The following is a 27,995-nucleotide window of genomic DNA, read 5'->3' as shown; positions in this document are numbered from 1 at the left end:
TGGATGGAAAGACAATAGACAAAACAATGTCCTATTTAGAGATGGGTCACTGCTATTTATAAACCAGAGCAAGGGTCAGAGGAGGTCTGGTGGAGAATGAAGACAATGTCTAATTTTGTCTGCTCAGGATGCGTCTAATTTTATTCTTATACACTCATTTCTATATTCAGGTAAATTGGTGGCATGTTTCCTGCACGGCGGCTTTGTGTGTCAGGCTCTAGCCTGCTGACGACTAATGCTGTTATCAGAGTAAAGGACCCGGAGGTCTGCTCCATTTGTCACACTAAGCTGTTATTTTGACATGTCCAAGAGGCCCAGTTACATCAGTTCGAAACCGAGATAAAACTCAGCCTGTCAAAGCAGACACTGAAATACTCCGCAGCTCAAGCAGCTGATGGTTTCTTAACTTCGACCATATCAGCTGTGGTGGAGTCTGTTGTTTTTAATGCTGCTGTAAAACATGCAGTGTGTCGATCTCGGGGATGATGCTGACACGCTGCAGGGCCCAATAATCCTCCGGTGCTGTGCAGTCCTCAATGTGTCCTGTGTGTTATTCCTGGAATTCCCTCTTCATTGTCCATCAGCTTGTGAGATCCCTTTTACATCAAAATAGACACTTGTGGCCGGACACAATGGGCAGCATTGTTTCTCTGTGAAAGGAGAGCATGTGCTTTGCTAATGCCGCACTTGCAGTGGACAAACTCCACATTCAGCCTTTGATTAAGGAGCAGGGTTATGCATGGCTGACTTCCTCCAAGGTGCCTGGAGGTTGTGGGAAAGGGCCAGTGAGTGGGTGTGGCCTCACTGAGGCAGGCCTCAGTGGAAGGAATGGGCTGAGTCCAGCTGAGCCGGGAGGGGGGCGATGGGGATGGAGGGGGTCCTTACTGTAGATCACATGACCACAACTATCCGAAACATCATTTGACTTCATGCACATATACAGAAATCGCACAAATGGATCTCTATATGTGTTGAACTTTTCGATGAGCTTTGACTGTAATAGTTTATTGTTGACCTTTTTAACAGAAATCAATCACCACTGATCTGTCGGAGGTTGGACGTCTGGAAATTGTTTATAAGAAAATGTCTTTAACCACAATCTGTACTGATGTATTTCCATTCGACTTTGATCTTGTATGTTGTCAATTAATCACATAACAGTTATTTTGAGGAACTGAGTGAGTATATTTTAAAACAGTGCTGTTTATTATATTTCTGTTGTAGTTGACTCTGTAAATGTTAGTTACTCATAAAGGGGGCATCCGGATTTGAACCAGAGACCTCTTGATCTGCAGTCAAATGCTCTACCACTGAGCTATACCCCCTCATGTCAATTCTTGTTAACTTTCTTTATTTCAGATAATTAGTACGTATTCCTAAATGTAACTCAAGTCATTTTTGGACATGATCAGTGAAAACTTTGAACTAAAATGTCCACTTTCAGAGCAAGAAAGTCAAAGCTATGATACAAAAACATTCTAATTTGACCTTATCACATAAAAATGATTTCTCACACTTCATCCATTCTCAGATAAGGACTCTGCTCTACTTGTCCACACTGCAACGTAAGGCAATTTGCAATCTAAATCTAAGCAATAAATAAGAAAGTCAAAAAATAATGATCTTAATCACAGACCGAGACAGATTTCTGTTTACACATATTCCTGACTGATTCTGCATCATCACCACAGAGATGCATGCTTTGTCTGGTGGCCAGAAATAGACGACACAATGGGCCTGGAACATGGACAGGGGGCTGATCCATGGTCAACGCTGTTTGTGCCCAGCCTGATCTCAGCACATCTGTCTGCGGTGTGAGGTCTCGGCCACAGACGGCCTTCAATTAAACATAGTGATTAGCGTGGCGCCCGTATGGGAGCCTGTGAGGATGAGGGGTCGTCTGCCTTCTGAAGGAGATTAAGAGAGGAGTGCAGGCAGGGAGGAGCACCTGCCATCCGTCTGTTCAAAGACCGGCAGGGCATGAGATCTAACACAAACTGTCTTTCAAGTGCAGTCTTCCAGAAGTGGAATAGTTATATAATCACTTTCATGGTCGTGGTTTACATCAAACAAGGAGAGGGAATCACCGGTTAGATGTGTCTGAGAATAAATGCAGACTGACATGCGGTCAGTGTGCAACCTCACACTCTTCATGTGAGTTGTCCTGATATCTGCAACCTGATCTCCTCCATCCTAATCATGCCATGCAAAGTTTGGATCCCAACCTAACCTGCTCCTGTCATGCATCTTTCCCATGGGAAATCATTGTAAGCAGTGCTAATGCTAGAGTTTCCCACGGATACAACAAGAGCTAAAAGGGGCTAATGCTCTCAGAGGGCAGCTACAGAATCATGTTTCTGGCACCGCTGCACAGAAATACTTTGAAGAAATATACCCTTGATTCGCCCAGTTTCAAAGTCCTTGTGTGAACAAGCCATGAGCACACGATTTTCCAGTTTACACTATGAAATGTCGTCAGAAGACTATGCCAACATGCAAAATCCCTATTCTTTTCACAAGCTCCTGACAGTAGAATAAGGACTCTGCTAATCCATTTAATATGAGAGGATCAGCCTGGTTGGACCCACCACAGGGGATAAACTGCAGCTCTGTGGGATGGAAGCTGCTCTTGTTCCCTCGGCTGGAGCTGGGCCAGGGCCGGTGCCCGAAATTAATCTCAGTAACACACAGAGCGGATTCCCTCAGCTGGCCAGGTTGGACAGTCTGGAGAGAAGGTGTGTGACTGTGTATATGTTTTTGTGGACTCTGTAATGATGCAGGATTTCCTGACAGGTGGTATGTTGAACATAAGCCATGTGGTAAACCCTTGGGCTTATCCGTTAATTTGTCCTGCTATCATTTAACATCATTTAATGTTTCCCTGATTTTAATTGCTATTAAAGGATCAAGGAATTAACGGATCACGAAAATAAATAGTAGCTTCTCAGATGTGGGAAAATCACAGAAAATGTTCCCACATCTGTGCCAAAATTCAGGGGCCGAATCCATCGGAGACAGCCTTTGAAGCCTGATGGTGTCACGGTGTGACTAGGCTGTACCATTTCGAAGGCTTCTTCAAATAAAGCCGACAATTGCATCGCTTCATGCTGGTGACGAAGCTAACCAGGTAACTATGCAAGCTGCCGAGCTATCTTAAGTGCAGTTGCTAATGACCGAAAGTTAAGGGCGGGACAAGCTTGTGATGCAAATAGGAAAAACTTTGTAAACCAGACCAACATTTAGGTCTGGACAATTCGGTCTAATAGGTCTCCAATAGATGCAACCTCTGAATTGTGGCAGAGCTAATTTAAGGCAAGATAGGTTTGTGATTTTAAATCAATTTAGTTCAACATTTTGGGGAAGAACTTATTCATTCTGGCCACCTGTGTCTATATGTTAGCAGTGCTAGTTAGCTTAACACAGCACCAAGACTGGAATCAGGGAGAAACAACTAGCCTTTGTTTGTAGAACTCATCCTAAGCTATTGTTGGTGGTAGCTTCGCATGGAGATGAGAGAGTTGCTGATTTTCTCATCTGACGTTGCAAGAGTGAATGTGAATGAGTGAATCTCTCAATATGTCAAGTAATTGGTTTAAGGACAACACTCATAGAATTTGAGGCTAATAAACCTCTTTACATTAACATGGAAATGGGGGGAAAATATTTATAACCCACACATTAACCACTGTATGTTCAACCAATTACCAGTGTCTTCGACAATTAGTCAGGATTAACTATTGTCTCTGACTGTTTTCAGAAGGGAGAAAATAAGGTAGCTACGACATCTGCCACAGTCACATCTGCTTTCCATTGTCATGGCTCCGTAATTTGTCTGGCCTCTCGTGTTGCTGTGCATCCCCCGACTCCCTGCTGAGCCTACTCTTGGTAAACAATAAACCATGACTGAACTGTACCGCTCTGCATTACAAAAACAAGATCTAAAAGATCCTCACGAGTTGTAAAAGCAACAAAAGGTCGAAATGCTGTCGACTGTGGAACTGAGGCTGGGGCGATTAATCATTGTGCTTGGTAATGAGCCTCTGGGTGCAGAGTAAACATTCATTAAAATCTTAAATAGCAACACATGAGATGTAGTATTGCATGTATACTGTGGGGACGCATTGTGGAGAATTTGTGATAAAGTTCGGGGCCAAAAGAATCTGAGATATTTTCTATCCTTTTGTCTCTAGGAATGTTTGTGGTAGTTTCATTTCTGCCAGATGGGAGATGACATCAACATTTGGAGGATTCACTTAAGTCTTTCCCGCCGCAGCTTGTTACAGTCATTTTGGATTAGTAATCATTTTTATTCTATAAGAATTGTAGAACCAAGGTGCAGGTTTTAAATTGTACAGCTTAAACTAGTTTTTCCATCCGTTTGTCTTTATATGGAATTTTCGTGCATCTTTGGGAACTTCAACGCTCTTCTTTACTCATACACGTCCCATCCAGGAAGTAATTTCTGTAAATGTTTAACTCCTTATGTGTTGGTAAGTTGTTTGTAAGCAAGATAACCCAAAAACTATCAGACAAATCTCAACGAATCTTTGAGGAAGGCTATGGTATGGGGAATTGTTCATCACTTACTTTAATGATGTGGGTTATTTCAATACTATTCTAATTCATTAATATATCTATATTTATCATTGTCTTGTTTCTATATTATTTTTAGTGCAAATGTCTTTTAACCATAATCTGTACTAATGTAGTTTTATTGCACTTTGATGTCCATCAGTTATGTGAATTAATTTCATAACACAGTTGTTTTCAGTGTATTCTTCATTACAGTGCTGCCAATTATGTTTTTATTAGATGTATGATGAAGTTGACTCTGCACTTGTTAGTTTCTCATAAAGGATAGAAAGGGGACATCCGGATTTGAACCAGAGACCTCTTGATCTGCAGTCAAATGCTCTACCACTGAGCTATACCCCCTGTTATCAGTAGAAGTCTCACCATTATGTAAATGAATGGTGATGCTTAGTTTTCTGTATTTCAGATCATTAGTACATATTCTTCAATTTAACTCATGCCATTTTTGCGCTTGATCAGTGACAACGTCCGGAGAAAGAAAGTCAAAGCTATGACACAAAAATAATCTAATTAGACATTATCAAATAATAGTGATGACTAAAATAGCTACATTTAGATCTTTGTAAATTGGGACTGTGTAAATATTTAGCAACTTCATAATTTAAGGGGGCATCCGGAATTGAACCAGAGACCTCTTGATCTGCAGTCAAATGCTCTACCACTGAGCTATACCCCCATATGTCAATATTATTCTTCAAAATTGTAAAATTGATAAACCATGACGTCTTTTTTCCATTACAGGCAGGATCAGCCTTCTTCTAGATAAAAAAGAATCACAAACTATAACACCCACTTCGCACTGCCTGAGTGTGACCTCAGCAGTTTCCCACCAGAGCCTCGCTCGCTGCAGCTCCTCTCTGCCTGCCGTCCCGTGAGAGTCTGACACATCAGGCCGCTCTGTCATTTTCACAGTATCAGATCCCACAGTCCTATTCTTCCACCATCATACACACACAGATCATATCTCGGCACCTCTTCATGTTCACCAACAGAGAGCCGTCCCTGTGACACTGCGGAGAAAGGAGAAAACAAATAAGGAAACGGGGCCATTGTCCCCCATCATTTACGACTCAGTGTATATTTCTCTCCCATTTGGAGACACAGTAGTGAGGCTGTAAAGACCAGACTAGACTAGACTGGAGTCCTCCCAATTTAATGTATCAGTCATTTGAAGTTCCCACAACAATGAGAGACAGCACAAAGAGACAGTGCTGGAAAGCATTAGGCTGACAGAGTGGAAGTAGGCCAGTGGCAGGGGGTGAAGAGCAGGTCTGAACAGTTATGCAAATAGCATGAGTTTGCCTGGTTATGAAGAGGAGAGTGAAAGGGAACAATTATAACAGAGGGGAGGACTTTAAAATAGGACATCAACCACCGGCCGTCAGTTTCCTGTTTTCATTGGATCTGCTGTGTCGTTTCTTTCTCTGCAGCGGAAAATGTCCCTCGCCTCAGAGCGCTGATTTTGTTTATTTAGTTAAGAAAGTAGGAAATAAACTTTACCACGAGCAATTTGTCTTCCAAAACAATCAAAAGTGAAACAACTCTTTCAACGTACTCTTTATGTGAAATGTCAAATAATGAACCTTAAATTAAACCAAGCCCAATAGCCAAGGCCTCAATACGTTTCTCATCTACACATTGACGATAGCCTTATTTGTTACCATACACTATTTAAATCCACTAGATCCAGATTGTCATTGAGAGTCGCACAAAATTGCACTCATAGCAACCACCTATATATATATATATATATGTGTATATATACATTTTCAAATCCTTCTTCCAATTTTATAGGTATCCATCAATTATTGTTTCCATAATCCTGCTTACAAACAAACAAAGAAATGAATACATATTTAAAATGTTGCTCCAGTAATAGATACATTCCTCCTAAAAATGCTATTTTCTCATCAATACACATTGATTATTTGCTGAGAAAATAAAGCAAATGCAAAAAACTATCAAGAAAGGCACACAAAGTGACACAAATAATCTACATCCAATCATTCAAACGAGTTTCATTGAAATCTGTTCAGGAGTTTTGCGTAATCTTGCCTCCAAACAAACAGCTGAGATCATGCACATCCCCTCGGCGATGGCTCACCCATCTGACACAGTTAAAAAAGAACGACTGTGATGAAAGGACACAAAAGGTCATTAAAAGTGCCTCAATGACGCCGGTGTCTTTTTCGTTGTCTGCTCGGCCTCCACCTGGATGTCCCAGCAAGGTAGCCACGAGTGTGGAAACAGCCTTTTACCTCAACAGAAGGGACCTTTACACACTTTTGTCATCTAACCAACACTTTCCTCCCTCCACCATTTATATCATTATATGGAGAGAACTCTGAGATGTCAACAGCTTTTCAAGGTCTCTTGAGTTGAATGTTTATTCTCAGAGTTTATTGAGCTCTTCAGAAGAAGCATAAACCTGAAGGGTCTCAAGTGAATGTCCAGTTTCCAGTGACAACAATTGATATTTCTGAGTGGTTTTTGTTTCACAGAAAGGATGATTGTGTTCAACATGATGGGGCATGCCAAGGCGTGACCCTGCAAGCCCGGACAAATTGAACTGCTCTGGAAACAAACAAGGCAAATAGAACTCGCCACAGCAAATAAAAACAGTACATTAAAATGTATATAATATAATTGTTAAAACTATAAAACACTATATTCATATTTATAGTATTTTCCTATTATCATGACACCGTCATTTTGATACATTCTGATGAAATGATTTGCATTGTATTAAATAAGTGTCATTCTCAAATAATTATTAGCTGCAGTACAACAACTTTTATTTACAGATATGAATACCTTCTCCATCATAGTAGGACGTAACTTATATTGATACTTCAGAGACAAAAGATGATTTATGCAGCCTTGTGCATGATCGTTATCTGTTCCTTGCATTAAATAAATGCTTTGACCTGTAGCTACACATCTGGTCTTATCCCCTATTTCATCCGTCTATTGTATTTACCTGAAAGACTTCCATTCAGACCTATGAGAACACTCCCTGGAGATCAATAAAAATGGGTCGTGTTTGTTTTATCTCTGGAGCAGCTGAAGCATTCTCAGCCGTGGTCCTCGGAGAGTTTCCTCTAACGTTGCACGAGGAGGGAAACTAAAGCCGAGTTCTGGCTCTCACTTCTGGTGTGACCTGTAATCCCGACAGAGTTAGTGTGTCTACGACCGGAAAAATAAACACAACCGAGGACTGATCCCACCGCCCGGCTCTCACCCACCGATTCTCAGAGTCAGTGTAGTGTTGTTCCAAATGGAGCCTGTGCACTTATTTATATCCAGCTCTTGTTCATATTTTACAAGTAGTTAATTCCAGAGCATCCACTAAAGTGGATCTATGGTTGCAGATAATAGATAAAGATAATATGGACAAAAACATTTCAGATATATCAGGTAATATATATGTTGTAAGAAAAAACTTTAATCGAAGCTTGATATTTTTCAGGTTAACCGTAGACGTTATTAAGCATTAAAAGAAAACATGGTAACAACCAAATACAAAGAAAATAAACATATTTTTATGTATTAACACAAATGCACCTATTTGCTCTATTGCTTACTTTGTCAAATAAATGTTTTAATATCGTCAAACTTATACGCCAATACCAATAAATCGGTGAAAAGCTGCCATTTTCTAATTTTCAAAGACAAACTAATTAATTGGTCAGGCTATTGTAAATACTAATCGTCATCATGGTAAATGTTTTCATTATCATGTAAATTTATATTTACATGATGTGTGAAAAGGAGCTGATCCCAAATAAATCCTTGCCCGATCTGTTTAACTTTGTTTGATGCTTCATTGAGGTGTCTGTGTAGGGGGTATAGCTCAGTGGTAGAGCATTTGACTGCAGATCAAGAGGTCTCTGGTTCAAATCCGGATGCCCCCTTTCCTTTTAGAGAGGTTGAACAGGTCAATGACCAAACTGGTAGTTTCAACAGGTTGAGATAGATAGATACTGTACTAGTGAGACAGTGTCGTATAAATGCAGTGTAAAGAGTGTAAACTCACCATAAAGGGTACAAGAGTCCAATATAAATGCAGTTACCTTATGGATTTAAATCAATATTAACGTTGTTCCTGAGTTTTAGTGTGCAGCAGATCTCAAAACGGTTTCAGAGCAGCCACTTAGATCAAAACGTGAACGCTTCAAAGCTTCGAGAATCAGAACCATCCAGGGAACCATCCAGAGGAATATCAAACAAACTGAAGAATCAAGCAAATGGAAACACGATGAGTTGAGTGGAATGATGTGGCTTCAGGCTAATGTCTTCCATGTCCCCACGACATGCATCATGTAGAATATCAGGTTTATAGACGACATGTTCCCGAGCTCAGCGTGCACATGTGTTTTCAGTTTTTTATTGTGTGCACCCGGGGAACTTAAAGGAGATGCTCCGTGCTGTAATGAGACATTTTGGACAGTTGAGGGATAGTCACAGAGATGATGGACATGGCTTTATGTCTTAGATACATGTGGATAGAGTAACTGGGATTCTTTACCTGCTCTGTTATATGTGCTTCATATTGAATCATTGTTGTAAAACCACAAACTATAAATAGCAGGCCTGTAATTATACCATCCCGCTGAGGCTTCTGTGGTCGCTCAGATCCCCCATGGCGCTGATACGGTTGGGGGGGGGGGGGGGAATCAAACACACTGTGGCGGTTACTTGTGGGTTTGTGGGCACTATGGTGAGGAAGTGGACTTGTCTGGAAAAACTGGATTTAATCTCTGGTATTCGGTGGTAATGTCAGATAGAGCGGAGTTTCTGGGTTGATTTCAAAGGGGGCGAAACATGTTTTGTATTTTTCTTTGAGAGGAACCACAAAGACGAAATCAAATGTGAACGGAAAGGGATGTTAGAGCAAATACAAACGGAGAACTTCTCTTCTTCAGCTGCCATTTTAATGACTCATATTGTTTTTATGAGTCCAAAGGCCGAGTTAAGTTTTTGAGGTGGAACAAATTGCCTGCCAGCCCAGTAGAAAGAGGCAGCTCATTTCCTTATTTCCTTATGGACTTTTTTCACAGCTCTTATTCACAGCAGCCACGGCTTTCAGACATGCACTGAACTCTGGAGATTTTCTTGGAATTTTCCAGAGGGGCTCTAGGTGAAAACGTAAATCTCTGAGTCAGTTAGCCAGAGATTTTACTGTTTTTGAAAGGCAAAAAGTCAAGTCTGAAAAATGGCTATCGACAAAAAAATGATCTTAATGAGATGCATAACAACCACAAAGACTTTGATATTTCATATTGTCATTTGGGGGGGGTCGCGACTTCTTACCTTTCTCATAATACATACCTGCTGTGGGACATTTTACCTCTGCATGCTGGGATGTCTGTTAATAAGCCAATCTTGTTGAGTAAACGTTCAATCTTTAATTCATTCAGATCGACTTTTTTAAGTTGAAATAATAAAACATGGCAACATTCAACTTTCCATCCTTCGGTTTCTAAGCAGATTGTATGAAAGAAAAGGTTTACAGCAGACTGTAATGAATCTAAGCCCGGCAAAAAGAGGCGGTTAATCGAGAAGGAATCAAGGCCACAGAGAACACCCCCTCTGCCTGGTTTCTGAAACTCGCCTTTAAAATGTCTTTCTGTGCTCACTTTTAAAAGGTGAACAAAAGGCCTTGTCAGAAGCCACAAAGAAAGAGGTAACTCATGTTCTGTTTGTCCCAGAATTAAAATGAATAAAACACCTGCAGTGGAAAATACGTTTTCCCATGCAAATGCGTTGGAAAGGCCCTTTTGTGGTGCCGCGAGCAAAGCCAGAGGAGTTAACTGAGGACATGTAGTACAGCCAAGGGTGTGACTGAGCAGTTCCTTCAGACAACTTTAAGTACAACAGAGACTTTTGGAATTGCATTCAGGAAAAAAATGATGTGTGTACAGAGAGGTCATGTTCTTGCACCAAAGCAGAACTTGACATTTGCTAGACTGTAACCGGTCTCAGTATGGTGATTGCTGGCAGTCGGTGGGTGTTTCTGAGGCTCCAGCAGCTGCGTCTTTCGGTCGGCCAGCGCCAGACGGCACTCGGTTGCCAGAGCCAGAATTTGAATAACAAGTGTTCAGGAATGGCCAACTGTTCAGAGTCCTCACAAGGTCAGCGAAGAACAATAGGGGCCGTTCCTCTGGTGAACACCCAGCTCACACCCGGCTGAGTTTAACAGAACGTCACCTTGAAAAGGGAAATGGAGAGAAGTGAGGCTGATTTGGAAAATAAGTGTTGAGTGTTGTGTGAGTTTTTCTCCAGGTGCAGTTTGAAACACACTTTTTCATGTGACCACCTGCAGCTGTGTTGTCTTTGGGTCAATCTTTTACTTGTATTATCTCTCTCTCTCTCACACACACACACACACACACACACACACACACACACACACACACACACACACACACACACACACACACACACACACACACACACACACACACACACACACACACACACACACACACACACACACAAACACACAGACCTACATACATTTCCTTGAGATACCCTCACAATAACCCCTACTTGCCTACCCCATACTTAACCCTACTGACCCTAAACTATATTTTTCTCGTTTATATTATATAAAAATATGATGTGTCCCCTATAGTATTCTATGACACATACACACACACAGTCATGTTTCAGTGACTACTAAGGACAGTAGATAGTTTCTCATTGATTTCATGAAGACTTTTTCTATACTACTAGCCCCAAATTAAACCTTACCTCTATGTTATGGGGACTTGCTTGTTGTCCCCATAAGGAAGACAAGTCCCCATCGTTTGAAAGTGTAAACTGATTTTTAGGTCCCGCAACATCACTTATACCTGGACCACACAAACCAACACACACAGCTTTACCCTAACATTAATCAAACCAAACTATATGTCAAACCCTAACCCTATGCCTTACCTTACCCAAAGCTAAACCCAACCCTAACCCAACCCTAACCCTGACCTAATTCTAACCCTAGTAACACAATAAACGTGGGTCCCACACACACACACACACAAACTCAAATAGAGCGAGATAGCCACGCCCCATTCGTATATCGTCACTGAATGGCACGCTGCATTCACTGAGCCCCTCTCCTCCGGGGGGCGTGGCCAGCACAAGAGCTTATATATTTCTCCCCCTATCGATTCTCTTATTCTTCCCCAGCTATGCAGCCGGACGGACCTTACATCTCTGCTCCTGTGTTTTCTTAGGTTTAAACCCACCATATGGACTTTGTATCGGAGACCCGCGCCGCGTCATAGTCTCGAGTTGTGTTTTAATTGTTTAATTGGCTCTCATCATGCTGAAGAACAATGCGAAGAAGGCAGCGATCACCGCGGCCAGCGCAGCATCCCTGGGTCTGCTGCTGCTCGTGCTCACCGTGCAGCTGCGCCGCGTCCAGGTGGACGAGGTGACGCGCGTGGAGGAGCCCGCGAGCGCGCAGGGGAAGACCGGCTTCTCCGCGTACTTCACCAAACTGACGCGCGGCCGGCGGGAGGCGGTGAGGCCCGCGCGCTCCGCCGGGTCCGCGCCGCCGCCCCCGGCCGAGGACATCACCGCCGACGACGTGTTCATCGCGGTGAAGACCACCAAGAAGTTCCACCGCTCCAGACTGAGCCTGCTGCTGGACACGTGGATCTCCAGGAACAAGCAACAGGTAAAGGGCGCATGCAAACTTTTAATGTTGGCCATGAATCACTCCGCACGCTTTCATCCACTCCTGCACTGTGCATGCAAATTTAAAGGGGCGCAATCTGTTTGTGTCATTGTTTCTTGGCTGCACCGCTTAACAATGACCCAGAGGGGATGCCTGCTGGCCGCATTCACTGCAGTATTGTTCCAAACATGTCACCAGATGACGCACTGGAATAACCTCCCAGCCCCCGTAAACCGTGCTGAATGTCCTCCCCGGCTCTGTCACTTTTTATTCTCCTCTGAGTGATGTCCCTGAGAACGCAGGGAGCAGTTTCAGGACTCCCTCTTCTCCCTCTCTCAGCCCCCCTCTGCTCCCCACTCCCTATTATCCCTCCTCTTGTGTGGGTGTCCCTGTGAATGCCCCCGGTGCAATGGATGCCTCACAGCACCGAGTCCAGCGCTGTCCCCCTTCCAGGATCTAACAAAGCGTCTTTCTGAAGGGGGGAAGAAAAGCTTTTCCCCCAGCCCCTTGTCTCCCCTCTCTCCATGGGAACGTGGGAGAGCTGAGTCTGGGTCACTCGATGAAGGGATGGGAACAAACTGGGGGCTTCGTGAAGGGGACGCATGGGGACAAAAGGGGTGCATCTATAGGCAGGGTGGTGCTGGGAAGTGGAACGCCGGGTATGAATGTGTGGCCCTGAGAACCAAGCGTCTGCAGGGGGTGCACGCACGGCTGCAGTGTGAAGATAACAGGGGCCAGTCAGATTGATTTCATCCTGCACCCAGAGGTGTCAGATTTTAAAAGTCTTTTTGATTGGCCTCGGGCGCTGTCACACACATCTTTTACAACTCTCTCTTTTGCTGCAAGCACTGGGAACGTTTATGGAGATATTTCTCCTCTTGCAATGTGTGTGATGTCAGGGAAATTGGGTCAGATCACACAGAAATACCTGCATCTGACTCAAGCCCCCCCCCCCCCCCCCCCCCTAAACCCAGACTCTTATCTTAATCTGCTTATTTGCAAAGTGATTGTGCTAAATGCTTGTAATTACTGTGCTGGATGTTGTTGTTAACCCATCGCACAGAGTTAACAGCAGGGCTCACAGGGCAGGCAGCTGGTGGGCGACTGCGTGGACAAAAAGGACAGGGCGAGCACCACAATGCTGGGTGGGAGTTCCCGGATAGAAGGGTGCCAGGTGGCCGAGAGAGACGGAACAAAGGGCGGCCTTAATGCCAGCCATATGATGCTCTGAGCTTCCCACCGTGTGCATATGGCCATCCTCCGGGTTAAGGTTGGATTCTCACGCTCAGCTGATGAACATCTGTCGGGTCTGGACCACTTTTGTGGCACAGGGGACCGAAATATTACAGATGCAGAAGCAAGTACATGAGAGAGACTTTGTTGCTCTCGGCAGCTGTATTCATGGAGAAAGGGGAGGGCAGATTATCTCTGTGATGCCTCTGCTGACATAATAATGCCTGTGGCCTTCTGGATGTTTGAGCCCATTCAAAGCACAAACAGGACTTTTTTTTTGGGTAACACCAATCCGTAAGAATCTGGGTAAATGGCTCCCTTTGTGGCTCAGAAAGGTCAAACCCAAGAAGTTTCGGTAAATCAATTTGGAATCTCAATTTGGCCTTTTATAAAACATGTAGCCCCCTTTCATGATTTCTAGCAGCTCCCGGTTCTCCACACCGGAACAATCATACTGAGGGGCCATGCAATCAAAAACTCAAAGTTCCGACCCTTAAGCTCCCTATCCTGAACTGATTTGTAAAACTGCAGAATGCTCAGTAGCAACTTTTATCAAAGCCTTCATTCATTATTTTTTTTTGCAAACGTCTCGACAGCTGGTGTCCACATCTTCGTGGCGGGGCTCCCTGCATCCTGCTCCTAAGAGTATGGTAATCAGCCAGCGCCGCAACAATGAGCGCCTTTAGCATCTACAAGAGAAAAAGACACACTCGACGCTGTATGTGAGTGAGTTGAATGGCTGCACACTGAGGTGGAACAGCAGAAGTGGTCAGAAAGATGGTGGGCGTCATTCAAGTTGAGAGCCTGGTTCGAGTACAGGACGAGTTTATGTGCAGAATCCCACTCTGCATATTATTTGTCTTCCTCCTGTCGTCGCAGTGCGAATTGTTTTCCAAATCATTAGTGCTGAGGGGGAAAAAGTGCTGAAAGGGCTTTAATGTCTGGGACAGGAGCGGGATGGAGTCAGGGTGGAGGTGGTGGCCGGGGGAGCCGTGATCCCCTTCCTTCCGGTGGAGCTGGAGACAGCCAGCCAGCCAGGCAGGCACCACGTCCAGCTCAGACAGGGCCGCGCCAGGCCTTCCTGTGGTCGGGAGCCAACCCCCCTCCCCCCCTGGACCCCAACCTCATCCTTTCTCCTTGCTCTCTTGTCCTCACCCCCCTCCTCACCTCTCGCTTCTTATCTCTGCTTCACACGGCCCGTTTTTTTTATTTATTCTTTTTTTTTATTGTTCTTGTTGGAATTAGTATTCCATGAAAGTAACTGTTCCTATGAGTTTCAGTTAAGAAACAAAGAGAGAAAGAGAAGAGAAAACCCTTCCCCGGGAACTTTCTCTTTAGTTAACTCCTGCAGCTGTATGCAAATGCCGGCAAACATATTTAGAATTTACCCAGTGGAGACTTTACCCAGCATGAAAACTCACAGCATTGTTCTATTCAAGGGGCTCAGGCCGCGTATGTGGCCCAGAGGGGAGGGGGGGGGGGAGAGGGAGGAGGCAGGATGAGGGGGTGACGAGGGGGTGAATGGCCACACACGGTTTTCGATTTACTAATCAGCAGTGGGATTCCTCCCCACACCCTCCACCCCTCCCCTCCCTCCCTCTCTGTCAGTGCCCTGGCAGCCCTTGCAGCTGCCTCAGTGATTAGGCCGTCTATTCAGCGGCCTTTAAAGCAAACAGCGCCAGCCTCTGATCCCGTTACCAGTGAAACCACCATCCTTTCCTAAACAAATACAGGATCAAGGCTCCGGCCCTGGGGAACATCTGCGCCGAGGTTGATCCATAAACGCTCCGCGCTGTGTTTTCCGTTCAGAGGAAAAAATAGTGTCGAAAGATGTCGTTTTATTCTGAAATCAGCGGTCTGTTTATAGACGGCCCCAGTTGGTCGCGGTTGCTCGGCAGCCGGCTTGCATTCTTGCAGGAATGTGAGTTAAAACAGATAAAAAACGGCCTCTGTGCAGTGGAGGCATCAGGCTGCACGACCTGGCATGTAGAGACACGTGGCGTAGATAAGGCGGCGTGATGTGCGGCAGGTGCTGCCACACCTCAGGTGAAGAGTAAACAGGCCACTGGCAGTTACAGAAACCGGCGGCCTTTTCATCATCGCCATTCACCGGCTCGCACCTGCTCGGCGTGAGCTGCCACAAAGAGGACTCTAATCTCTCTCTCTCCCCCCCCCCCTCCGGCCTTTTTTAAAAGTGTGTTCCTGTAAAGGTGCTCTTTGTTGTTAACTCCCTTTATGGCTAACTGCTACATTTAACAAGTGCCTGCAGGTTCACGGTCTGATTCCTTTAACCTGTGGAGTCTGTCGGGCTTGGAGCGGCGGGGAGAAAGAGGACGGTGGTGCTGGTTAATCAGATGTGTGTTGACCGTGTTGACATCTGAGTGCTACAGTTTTAGCTGCATTCAACACGTCTGAGCCCGGCAGCACGTCCAGCAGGGTGCAGGGGCTCGGCCGGGGGATGGGATACATGAATGGGGATGTGTGTGGGGGCGGACAGTCTGCCTCCGCCTTTGTTCTATGTCTGGGATGCTTCAGGAGGCTGCATAGTTGCCATGGAGAGAGTGAAACGCAGGACAAAAGGTCTTTATTAGAGCAGGGGGTTGTTTAACCCGGTGTGTTTTCCACTGCATAAAGGACACGATGATTGATGCTAATCACACCCGGGATTCATAGGAGGACGAGGGACTTTGCGCACACTGTTAAATCTGATCACGTGACCGCTTCACATGATCGACCAAACCCGAGCTGTTCTGATGTTGTGTGTTTAATGAGCGAGTCCACTAATCTGTGATGTCCTCTGTTTGGTTTACAGACGTACATCTTCACAGACGGAGAAGACGAGGAGCTAAAAAAGAAAATGGGTGAGTTTCATGTGGGGGATTTCATCTGGGAAACAGATATGCACATTGTTTTATTGGATAAGGGCTCAACTGTGGATTTATGAGAAATAAAAAAAATTCTAAAGGGCATAACAATTTGGCTTTGACCTTTGTGCTTCTGGGGAAGATGGCATTCAAATACATAGAGCCTCCATTGATGTTGTCCACTCATATGTTTTTTTCTCTGTTGCCACAGGGAGTCATGCAGTCAACACCAACTGCTCCGCCGCTCACAGCCGACAAGCTCTGTCTTGCAAGATGGCGGTGGAATATGATAAGTTCATAGAGTCCGGGAAGAAGTAAGTAACACCTACACGCCACGTTTATATCTCATAAATGTTGACGACGCATGAATCTCTGGATCTAAATATTCCTCTGTTTCTGCTTCTTAGGTGGTTCTGTCATGTCGATGATGACAACTACGTGAATGTTCAGACTCTTGTGAAGCAGCTGTCCCAGTACCCCCACACCCAGGACATGTACATCGGCAAACCCAGTCTGGACCGGCCCATCGAGGCCACGGAGAGGTTGGGCGACAATAAGATGGTATGCATCCACAAACTTTTGGTTTATAATATTTCAAGGTCAAAAAACTGGTAATTGTCCGAGAATACTGTAAATTAAATCATCTCTTCTGTCTCCTCTTAAAGAAACCAGTCAACTTCTGGTTTGCGACTGGAGGAGCCGGTTTCTGTGTGAGCCGGGGTCTGGCGCTGAAGATGAGCCCATGGGCCAGGTAGGATTCAGATACATTTACAAACACTGTGTCTTGTCACTTTACTGCAGAGGCCATACAGTTGTAAATAAGTCTTAGGATGAAAACAGCTAAAAGTCACAGTGGGTGTGTCACACCAGCACTGACCAGGTATCTCTCTATCTTCATGTCTCTTCAGTGGCGGGCACTTCATGAACACAGCGGAGAAAATCCGTCTGCCCGACGACTGCACCGTCGGCTACATCATCGAGTCGGTTCTCGGGGTTCCGCTGACCCGCAGCAACCTGTTCCACTCGCACCTGGAGAACCTGCAACTGGTGTCGCGATCTGAGATTCACAAACAGGTGAGAAACTCAAGATTATCATACCATATCAAACAGGATTCTTAGAGCTCCAGAAGGTGGTTTCTTTTTTGTATGTCACTCACGTTTCTCGAATTACCTTTCCTCCAGATCACCCTCAGTTATGGAATGTTTGAAAACAAGAGCAATATTATCAATTTGAAAGGGGCGTTTTCTGTGGAGGAGGATCCATCGAGGTGAGAGATCTGTCTGTATTTAATGACGTGACTCAGATTCCATCGACCCCTTTTCACTTGTCTAACTCTTACCTTTTCTGTTTCGTCCAGGTTCAGGTCTGTGCACTGTCTCTTGTACCCAGACACCCCGTGGTGTCCTCCTCAGGTTGCCTATTAGGGCGACCGCTCCTTTCTCATCCTCGTCTCCCTCGTGCCTCGGTATCTGAAAGGCTCGAGGGGACCAGTGTTTGGTATTTGACCGCGCGGCTGCTGTTACTGCAGTGGTGCGCGGTCTTTAATAGTTTAACTGGGCTGCTGTGCGGCCCGCATCGGGACTATTCCTTCCTGTCCGGATCCAGGAACTCCCCCCTGCTCCCCATGATGCTGGGGGGCGGAGGGCTCCAGCTTCTGGCAGGAAGTAGCTTTCAACGCTACACTTTGTAGGCAATCATTTGAGCTTTGTGATGTATATGTTGCTTGTAAATGTTTGCAATTCTCATAGAATGTATTGTCATATATTTGAGCCTTTTTGCCAGCTTCACATGAATTTCTTCTTTTGTTTAAGCTTTTAAAAATGCCATTTAGGTCCATGGTGTTTGTGTGTATATATATGTGTGTATGTATATATATATATATATATACACATATACACAAATTAATATGTATATATATGATTGGCTTTTCCAGGAATTTTGGTTCCGACATTTTTATCCAGATGACTCCGGACAAACGCTCTATTATGAAGATGTTACTGTGCTTTTTAAGTTTACAGTGTTGTTACTCCCACTAACCTGAGCTGGCAGTAGGCAGATTTCCAAAAGCATCCTTTGCTTGTGACCTAATCTGAGGTTCATCAGGACAAAGCACTTTTAAGTTTTTGATATTTTTCAGGTGAACCGACCTAAGTTACATCCTTGACATTCCTCAGATTTGTGTCCCAATGAACGAAAAGAGAAAATAACCCCCTTCGAAATCTCAGTGTCTATTTGATTTGTATGTATTTAATAACACTCCTTGCAATCAGGGAAGAATAACGAGAGGAAGAGATTTTGATTGGGAGGGGGTTACAATCAGCTTTTGATACAAGATGTTGATCTTTGTTTGAATATTGCACAGCTGAATTTCAAATGACTGGTGTATGCTCCTGAGAAGACGTTCACCTCCAGAGGTTCAACGGCGCAGAAGCTTAAGCTCGAGACAGAGAACCCAAAATAACCATGTCATCTAAGTAATAAGCACATGTGTAATCCCAGCCTCAGTCTATAATAGTTTGCACAAAAGACTGATGAGCCTCTCTGTTATTATTATTATTATTATTATTATTAACATGAATGTTCTTTATTTACACATAATATTGGCTGGTTACTGTTGAGGCCTGTGAGGCGAAAACTTAGCAGGAGCAACACCCGTGTTTCCACATGGAGGCATTTATTCCCTCTGTGTATTCTCTCACCCATATTGGGTTTCGCTGTACATCTTGTTTACAGTATTGTGTACTGTGCCATGTGTTTAAATGCGTAGTTAATATAAATGTTTAGAATGTAATTCCCCCCTTTTGCGGTTTACATATGCTGTTTATGACCTGGACATGATTGTTGTACAGCTTTGAACTGTGTGACTAAACAACTGTGGTTTTTATTCTCCAGTATCTGGAGGGGTTCAAACTGTTTATTCCCAATACCGGCTTCTCAGGAATTATGAGCTTGATGGTGGCGTCTGCTGCCTGAAGGGACCCACAGTGGGACCTGAAACTTTGAATAAAAGAGCATAACCACTGAGAAACTTTGTATTTGGTCGTGTTTGTATTTGCGAGTTCACCGTTGTACACGTAATGTTCAAAACACTCCGTCTTAACTTGCTGAACACTTAAAGGACACATGAGCTTTTGTCCAATACACAATCTGATGGCAAGGAAACTTGGTAATTTACTTTGTAGATTTCTATTTCATATAGGTTGCATAAACAAAACTTAATCCAATCTATAAGAATACATACATTTCAATGCAATTCAATTCTTAACAGATGTCTCTCTATTTTGTGAATTCTGATCACATTCCATCGAGTACGCTAAAATAGTTACTTGATAACTAAGAAGGCAGAATCCTCAAATGTTTCACAGAAATAACTGAACTAAAGTCAATGCATATTATTGGAGCAGAACTTTGTGCTTTTTCTTTGAAAAAAACTTTTACACCTGAGGAACCACTTGTTAGAGGCTAATACCTAAAACCAATCTTAAACCACAACCGGAATACAATGAACCATTTAATTATTTAGATTAGTTAGAGTAGAGTACTTTTACTTTTGTTATTCTGTTATAAAGAATAAGTGTTATGGAATGTACAGTTTATTGTCGGCTACTAGTTGCTCAATACTGGAATCTGAAAAAACCTTTATGAGCATGTAATAAAAAATGCATTATTATATATATTCATGCAATCAATTTTTTTATGATGTTAGTAAATTTGAACCATTTCCCATAGTCTGGCGGTAATGGGGGTGCAAAACCACACCCACAAAGGCCACTCCCATGAGCAGCAGATTCGGACTAACCGAGACTAAAGAGTGAAAGATAAATTCTGTCGTGAGAGAAAAAACTGCCACAAATGCAGCTAAAACAGTGAGGTCTGGCTGTCTGCATGAATGGCAAAAAAAAAAATGGACCATGGCACAAGCATGCAGTAGTCCAACAGTGTAAATACTGCTTCAGTACTTACTTACAAGTACTATGAAAAGTGTGAAACATATTTTGGTTCATTATGAAACCACAGTGGGGCCAATTAGAAACAGTGTCATGGTAGCTAGCTACAACATCCAAATGTTACTTGAATGCTAATGCATCACTTGAGTGTTGCTATCTTTAAGTTAGCGATGTGAATACTTCCACCAGTGATCGTGATGAATGGTCCCATTCAACGTTTTCCCAACTCCGACAATAGAAAAAAGCCTCAAGAGATATTTCACTCCATTCTGACAAAAAGACAGATTACGTACTTACTGACTCAGTTAAAGTTCTGCTCCCAGCCTCCAGCACACACTGGCTGAACCCCGACAGGCCTGTAGATCCATCACCAGAGCGTCACATGAGAGACAAATCACCCAGAGTGACATCCTCACCACAAACCATAATCACAGCCTTGCTTTCCAGTTATGTACAGTGGGAAAAACTGCAGTGTTTAATGTGTCTCAACGTTGTGTTCAACATCAGTCATCTGCGCCTGCTTTCTTCTCTCCGTTGACTCGTAAAATGTTTCCACTGAATCTGCACAGAGGTTTCAATTCATCCGTTGGGTAAAATATGAAACAGTTTGATTTGTAGCTTCATTCAGTGTCAAATCGGCTTCTCCCGGCTCGCTAACAAGAGGAAGAGAGAGATCCCTCCTCTGGCACTGCACCCATGGGAAAAGAGGGCCCGAGGATTAAGCATAAAACTCTTGTATTATTAAACTGGCAAGCTGTGAATGTGCAAACAGTAATCGGATCAGCACCGGTTTGATCTGTTGCTACAAAAGAGAAAAGTTGTTACATAAATAACAAAATCAGATGAGTGTTGTTCTAATCTGCCCCCTAATCGTTCTAAGCTCAGACTCTCAAAACTAGCACTTTTATGTAACCTGTCCCATCCAAAGAGTGTTTGTGTTCACCGAACGGCAACTCTAATTCACAAAGACGTGTGCATCTGCAGCACTGCAGTGAAAAACGACTTTTACATTTGATTCCCGGACCATTTCCCTCGGCTTGTTTGTAATCTCTCTGAATCGGTGATCTTTCAACATACCAGCATGCCACATCTGTGAGTAACTCTGGAAGAATGGCAGTTGTTTCATGCGAGAGCTTTCTCCGCTGTTTATCTTCCCCGAGCATTTGCTATTGTAGTCCTGTTTGTTCCCATACCAGCAGATGCAGCATATTGGACAGAGAGGAGGACACTAATGGCACCGTTATACCTCAGAGCTCAGAATTAATGAACCTCACCACCGCTGACCTTGAAATCCAAGATGGACAGTTGTGAAAGCTGTAGTTTATACTGTTTATCAGCACTACTGTCAATAAATGTGTCGTACATGTATTACTGTACAACTACTGTCTCTTGACATTTTACTAATGTGTCGGTATGAACACTTTTGCTAACAATGGCTAAACAACTGGCTAACATAGAAATTGTTCCTGTGCAACTCGAAAACTATCAACCCGGGTATTCAGGTGAGACTTCATTCCGAGGGCCGATCACCGAGCTCCGAGGTGGGATGGAACACTGCAGACATATAGAAGCAGGGGACAAACCGCTACTGGCAATGGGAAAGGTGTGAATTCCCTTTATTTATTTTTTTAAACCTGCATATACAGCACCTGCTGATTTAGGTGTAAAAGATGTTGTAGAGGTGCTGGGAAGCGGGTTTATGAAGCATTGAAACGTAGCCAGGGTAACTACTTCACCCGGTTTTCATTGTTTTCAGTTGGGCTATGTTAAACTGGCAGCATGTCAACATCACAAGAAGATATGATATGCATCCCAGGGGCAATGCAAATCATGCACAGGAAGTAATAACTTCTCGTGTTAATAACCAGCTCGTGCAGATAAGTGTTGCAAACGTGAATGTATTACTTATTTTCTGACTTCATTGTGACTTCTCCTTGAATAATATGTGGGTGATTAATTCATTGTTCAATATAAGCTGTGGATTCTCTCTCTATTCCTATTATATGAGGAGATGTCTTTGAAAATCTGTTTTTCAGACCATACTTTTGTCAACCTTAACCTTTGACCTTTGACTGATCAACTCCAAAAGTTATTTATCTGCAGATTCCCTCCCAAGTATCATTCCCACACAGTTTGGTGGAAATTCCTCCATGCTTTACTGAATTATTTTATACACTTACACTCACACACTGGGAACAATAGCCTGCCATTGCCCAGGGTGTTAAAAAGTCTGTATCGTGACTGGAAGTGTAACTCAGGTGTGTGACTCTAACGTTTGAGCGCTCGTGTGATTTCAGCTGTTTTGCATATAGAGCACAGTGAGTGTGATGTGGCAACAGATAACAAGAAAAACAAACATCCAACTGCAGCCGTCCACCGCTGCCCGACCACCTGCCTGTCATCCCCGCCGTGGAGTGACACATGACTGCAGGCTGGAGCTGCGGATGATTATCTGCCACTGATAAAGGAATCCGGCTTCCAAAATGCCATCGTGCTCTGTTTACACAACATGGAGCACCGGCATGACTTGAGTCCGTCTCAGTTTGAGTCATAGTTGACAAGAGATGCGGCCCGATTGCTCTTTTTTTCTTTTCGCCCCAGGCAGAAACAAAACCCATGAACATGAGGCATCTCGTCTGTCTCACATGAAATGACCCGGCAGCCGTCAGAAGTATGATCGCTGAACCCCGCTTCTCTTCCAGGAGTTCATCTTTTCATTTTCAGGATAATCTGTGTATGATGTGGTCAGTGCAGCCTCAGGGGTTTATGTAAACCCAGAAAAATGGAGTCGAAAGATGAGACTTGTGTTTATGGTATGTGGATTACTGAAGTGGGTTACCTGACCAGAGCCTGTGTAGGAGAAGTTGATTGAACAACCATGAAGAGACGCCAGATTACAACAAAGTGACACAAAACTATGACAAAAAGATGCAGAACGACTAGAGTGATATGAAAGTGACTGAAAGGAGAAATGAAAATGACCAAAGAAAGACATAAAAAAGATGGAAAGAGATCACAAAGAGCTGCAAAATGACTTAAAATGCCAGAGGAGGCGTAAAACGATGACAACATGAGCCACAGACCTGTTCAACGGCCACAAAGAGATGCATGACTACAAAGAGACACACAATGATGACAGAGACACACAGTCACATGTGGAAATGACTAAAAGGAAAAGCTAAATAATCAAAGAGTGATAAAACATCATCAAAGATATATGCAAAATTATTACCAACACACATAAAAAGACCACAAAGACGCACAAAATGAGCCACATTCCTGCTTAACAACCACAACGAGATGCATGACAACAAACCAAAATCAGAACAACGAGCTGCAAAACAGGACAAAAAACATTACTGTGGTTTTCCAAAGAGAAAGAAAACGACCACAAAGATGCAAACAATTAGTTGTTTAATTTTTTTTTCTGACCTGAATGTAAATTGTGAATAATTTCTTGAACTTTTCTTTCATTCACAACTTTCAGGAGCTCAATACTTTCCATTTAAATGCATAAAACGTGGATTGTTGTATTTCTTATCAAGGTTTTCAACAACAACATGATTAAAGCCTCGTCCCCGTCTGAAGCTGGACTGACAGGACACACTTGTAAATCTGTTGATGGTTTGTTCCCTGCTGATTAAAACACAAACACCAGGGTGAGCGTTCTCACACCTGCCATCACAGCTCTGAGTGGGAGATGTGACATTTCACAACACTTGTAAAATCACTCTTTTGTGTTTGTCTCAGCAACACAGCAGCACGTCCGACCGTCAAACCCCAGAGAGGGAGCAGGGGAGTGGGAGCAGGGGAGTGGGAGCAGGGGAGTGGGAGCAGGGGAGAGGGAGCAGAGGAGTGGGAGAAGTGGACTGGGAGCGGATGTGGTGCAGAGTGGACGGCTGCCACAGAGGGACATTCCTCGGAGTGCAGGGGATTACAGAGACGCTGGCCACTCGCACATTGTCTTCATGACCCTCCTCTGCTATATCAGTCAGTCTCCAATTAACAGGCTGCATTGTCTGCAGGATTAGCGGCGGCGGGACAGACTCCGCTGGCATGCAGAGAGATCTGACAGCAACTGGCACAGGCCTTAATCCTCCTGTACGTGTGCTCTGAGGACACGCCAAGTGGAAGTTTAACATAATCCAGGTATCACATAACCCCTCTGAAGAAAAGGACTTGAACTTTGTAGTAAGCAGCACTTGAGTGGTGGACCTGAGGAGTTTGGAGGAGGAGGACGACGTTTTTCATTTTCCTCCTTCGTTAAAAGATGCACTGGAGCAAGCGAGGGGTTTTCACAATGTTGTTTTTCTTAAGGACAATCAATTCGTCTTTGACTTTTGCGATTATTCCAATATTTCATCATCCACATTTTAACATCATTCGTTTTATTACTGTAAATTAGTTTTTCATTCAAATATCCACATCTGTTTCACATCTGCAATGAATGAACAAAGCAGTCTTAAGAGCATTTTGAGGTTTTTAATAACTTACAGCCACAATTATTCCTGTAAACACATATTGTCTTTAGATAGTTAAAGATGTGTTATATTAATTGTCATAAATTATCTTCTAATATAGACGCATCCAATTATGGATCAATCACAGGAGGAGTTTCTAAAATCAACAGTATGAATTCAAAATTAGAGCTGAAACCTTTTAACTATTATAAAACAGGGCTGTCAGGAGTCCAACATTTGTTCTTTTATATCAACACTTGCATTATACATAAACAGATTTGTTTCCTATTGTACATTCAAGTCATTCAAAGATAATTTCACCGATAGAAACTCCACAATCTTTTGTGAAATGTTCCTCATGCTCCAACTCGTAAAATGAAAAAAAACCGACATTGATCATTTCAGTCTGTCAATGTTCAAACGATGTAAAACTGCCTTTCAAAACAAAGCACCACGGAAATATGACCTGCAGCCAAGAACACAAATATTTCAACCGTGTAATAAACTTTTAAAAAGTAGTCAGTTGTCTTATTATCTACAGCGACAAGGAGACACCAACTGTCAAACAGGCCAAAGAAAAAGCAAAAGACGGTTTAGATTGACGACATGAAAAGTCTTTTCAGTGATTTACACAGTCAGATAGCTGTGACTAAAATTGACACTTAAGCTACGATAACTGAGTCAGGGAGCAAATGCAAATCAGGATGCAAATGATGCTGAACAACGTCAGAAAGGGATGAATCATAACTTCTGTTCACTTGATGCAGCCTGAGGATCGTTTAACGTGACCTCGGTGATAAGGATGCACACGTCTCCTGGCTCGGAGCTGAGATCATGTGGTAGAAGCTGCATTGCTGGTTCATTTTAAAGGTGGCAGTAAAGCACCGGATCGTGAAAAGGTTCTTCCCTCAGACAACTTTAGACAGCGCTGAAAGAACAGGGAGGAAGGGGAAGTGCTTTTAGAAAAGTCACGAAGCATCTCAGTGAGCAGGGCTGTGTGTGTGTGTGTGTATGGGGGGGACCAGACAGCTCCTTAAATCCTCCTCTGCCTACGTGCTCCCTCTGACTGGTCCGGGTGACGTGTACAAAGGAGGAGGTGAGGTGTGAATAACGCGAGTGCCGGCTCCCAGGACACACAGCTGCCTCCCTCGGAGCCACAATAGAGACAAACCAGGGACCCTGTTTCCTTCGACTCCCTTAAACTGGAGAGCGACAAAGAAGCCGGATCCCCTCCGGAAAACAGGAAGACTGCCTCATCCGTCCTGAAGCCACACGATGAGAGAAACGAGGGGGTGACAGTGAACATGAGGGAGGGGATGCAAGTGGCAGAGCGTCTACTTAGTGCTTCAGAGGGAAATTGTGTTGCTGCTCCAGTTTGTTAATTTGACAGCTGTACAAATTACACAAAGTCGCCATAAGGAAAGGAACATGACAACAAAGGACTGCTGAGTTTGGGCCCTTCTCACATTTCAGACGTGCACTGAAGCTCGAGTCACATTTCCTGAAATCAGAGCACTGGATTGAGCAAGTCGACCAAGTTTCTTACTCGTGACTGACTCGGAAACTGGAAAAAATACAAATATCTGAGGGTGTAAAAGTGGTAACATACTCGTAGGAGTCAAAGATGTCAACTTGTAGTGACAATGAGATTCAAGAGCCTTGGTTGATAAGGCCCGACGCCAGTGTCCATGTGATGTAAACAAAAATCCATGATTGATGTCCTGCTCTGACCAGATGTCGACATTTCAACATCATTGTGAACTTTAACACATAAAATCTCCTGCTGCTTGCTTCATATATGAGTCTGGAGAATATCCAAACCCAATTTTTTGGAGTTGTTGTCTGAGAAGGGCTCCGAGAATGATCAGCATTTTCCCCAGAGATTACCTGCCGTAAATCTTTTGATGAGAAATGTGCAATATTTCACTAAAAAGGTCAAAAAATATGAAATATATGTTTGTTATGTCTCAGAACTTGGTTTTGTCTTATTTCTTCTTATAATCTCCCTGGTGACCCTTGAAGGGCCCCCACCCCTAGGTTGGTAACCACAGGACTAAACAACCAAACTGCTCGACTGCAACTTTTTATTAAATGCAAGAAAAATTACTTTTTATATCATTGGTTTTAACAACAGCCACGTACAGTTGTTAATCTCCCACCAGATCTGATCATCACTATAATGATTATTATTATGGTAATTATTCAAAACAGTTCTTGCTGTCTAACAACTATTGCGAGTCTCTGTTATCGGGTTATTTGCATCCTGCACTTGATCAAATGGAAACTCTCATGCAGCCAGTGAGTTCGGGAAACAATCTTAGAATGGCATGTTTTGGAAAAAAGCCGTCAGGGCTGTGGCGTAGAAATGAAATCCTGCTGAAAACAGGCAAAACCTCAAGTTTATGTTCTGCTCCGTCATTTTTCTGTGAGTGTTTGACACCGGTGTTGCACTGATCACAATGTGAACTATAGAGCGGAACACAACACACACACACACACACACACACACACACACACACACACACACACACACACACACACACACACACACACACACACACACACACACACACACACACACACACACACACACACACACACACACACACACACACACACACACAGGGGAGGTTGTACAGGTGCATTTTCTAAATGGACGTCTTGACTTGTGCAGCCTGAACCCTCTCTCGTGCGTCCCCTGGCAGCTGCCTGGCACCGAGAGGACGGAGCCAGAAAGACCTCATGGCAGAGCGCCCGGCCACACTCAGGAAGTGTCCTTGGGGGGGAGAGGAGGGGGGTGAGAGGGTGCAGGCGCCTCAACCCCCCCCCCCCCTCCTCCCCTCTGCCCCCTCACCATTCAGCCCCCTCACCATTCAGCCCCCTCACCTCAAAGCATTAGAGACGCATTCCTCCGGTCCAGCAGCAAGCAGGGTAATTCAATTTCCTCGACAGTGAGGGCCGTGTGAAATTTCATTTGCATCTTTGGGTCTGCGTGTATGACAGGTTGTAAAAAAAAAAAAAGAAAGGAACTCAGCCTCCATCATGCTTTGTTTGTTTACTGCTCTGTTTAGTGCGGCTCCTTGAAACCTCCCCAGTAAACAGCAGGGGGTCCAGGAGGTGATGGAGTCTGTATATTCCTCTTTAGAGACAGACTAAAAGCAGAGAACATACTGCCCCAAGATCTGAAATAGAAAAATGTTCATGACATGGTAA

The 27,995-nt window shown here is 43.8% G+C and overlaps 1 protein-coding gene and 4 non-coding genes across 5 annotated transcripts; 2 read left to right on the top strand and 3 right to left on the bottom strand.

The window, feature by feature from the left end:
* Nucleotides 1-1,253: 1,253 nt before the first annotated feature.
* On the bottom strand, nt 1,254-1,325 carry trnac-gca (transfer RNA cysteine (anticodon GCA)). The gene has a single exon. It is a non-coding gene; the product is annotated as a tRNA-Cys (tRNA).
* A 3,538-nt stretch (nt 1,326-4,863) lies between these two features.
* On the bottom strand, nt 4,864-4,935 carry trnac-gca (transfer RNA cysteine (anticodon GCA)). The gene has a single exon. It is a non-coding gene; the product is annotated as a tRNA-Cys (tRNA).
* Nucleotides 4,936-5,197: 262 nt separating this feature from the next.
* Nucleotides 5,198-5,269, bottom strand: trnac-gca (transfer RNA cysteine (anticodon GCA)). Its single transcript has one exon. It is a non-coding gene; the product is annotated as a tRNA-Cys (tRNA).
* A 3,166-nt stretch (nt 5,270-8,435) lies between these two features.
* Nucleotides 8,436-8,507, top strand: trnac-gca (transfer RNA cysteine (anticodon GCA)). The gene has a single exon. It is a non-coding gene; the product is annotated as a tRNA-Cys (tRNA).
* Nucleotides 8,508-11,792: 3,285 nt separating this feature from the next.
* Nucleotides 11,793-19,420, top strand: lfng (LFNG O-fucosylpeptide 3-beta-N-acetylglucosaminyltransferase). The gene is made up of 8 exons (XM_062408711.1): nt 11,793-12,277; nt 16,323-16,371; nt 16,586-16,688; nt 16,782-16,935; nt 17,040-17,125; nt 17,283-17,448; nt 17,557-17,642; nt 17,733-19,420. Exons 1-8 carry the CDS (start codon nt 11,921-11,923, stop codon nt 17,797-17,799), a joined length of 1,068 nt encoding a protein of 355 aa, XP_062264695.1. The 5' UTR covers nt 11,793-11,920; the 3' UTR covers nt 17,800-19,420.
* The last annotated feature ends 8,575 nt before the right edge of the window (nt 19,421-27,995 follow it).

This window comes from Platichthys flesus, chromosome 16 (genome assembly GCF_949316205.1).
Source record: "Platichthys flesus chromosome 16, fPlaFle2.1, whole genome shotgun sequence".
In the NCBI taxonomy this organism is placed as follows: Eukaryota; Metazoa; Chordata; class Actinopteri; order Pleuronectiformes; family Pleuronectidae; genus Platichthys; species Platichthys flesus.
The sequence above is the reverse complement of the archived record's forward strand: the minus strand, read 5'-3'. Positions and strand labels throughout refer to the sequence as shown.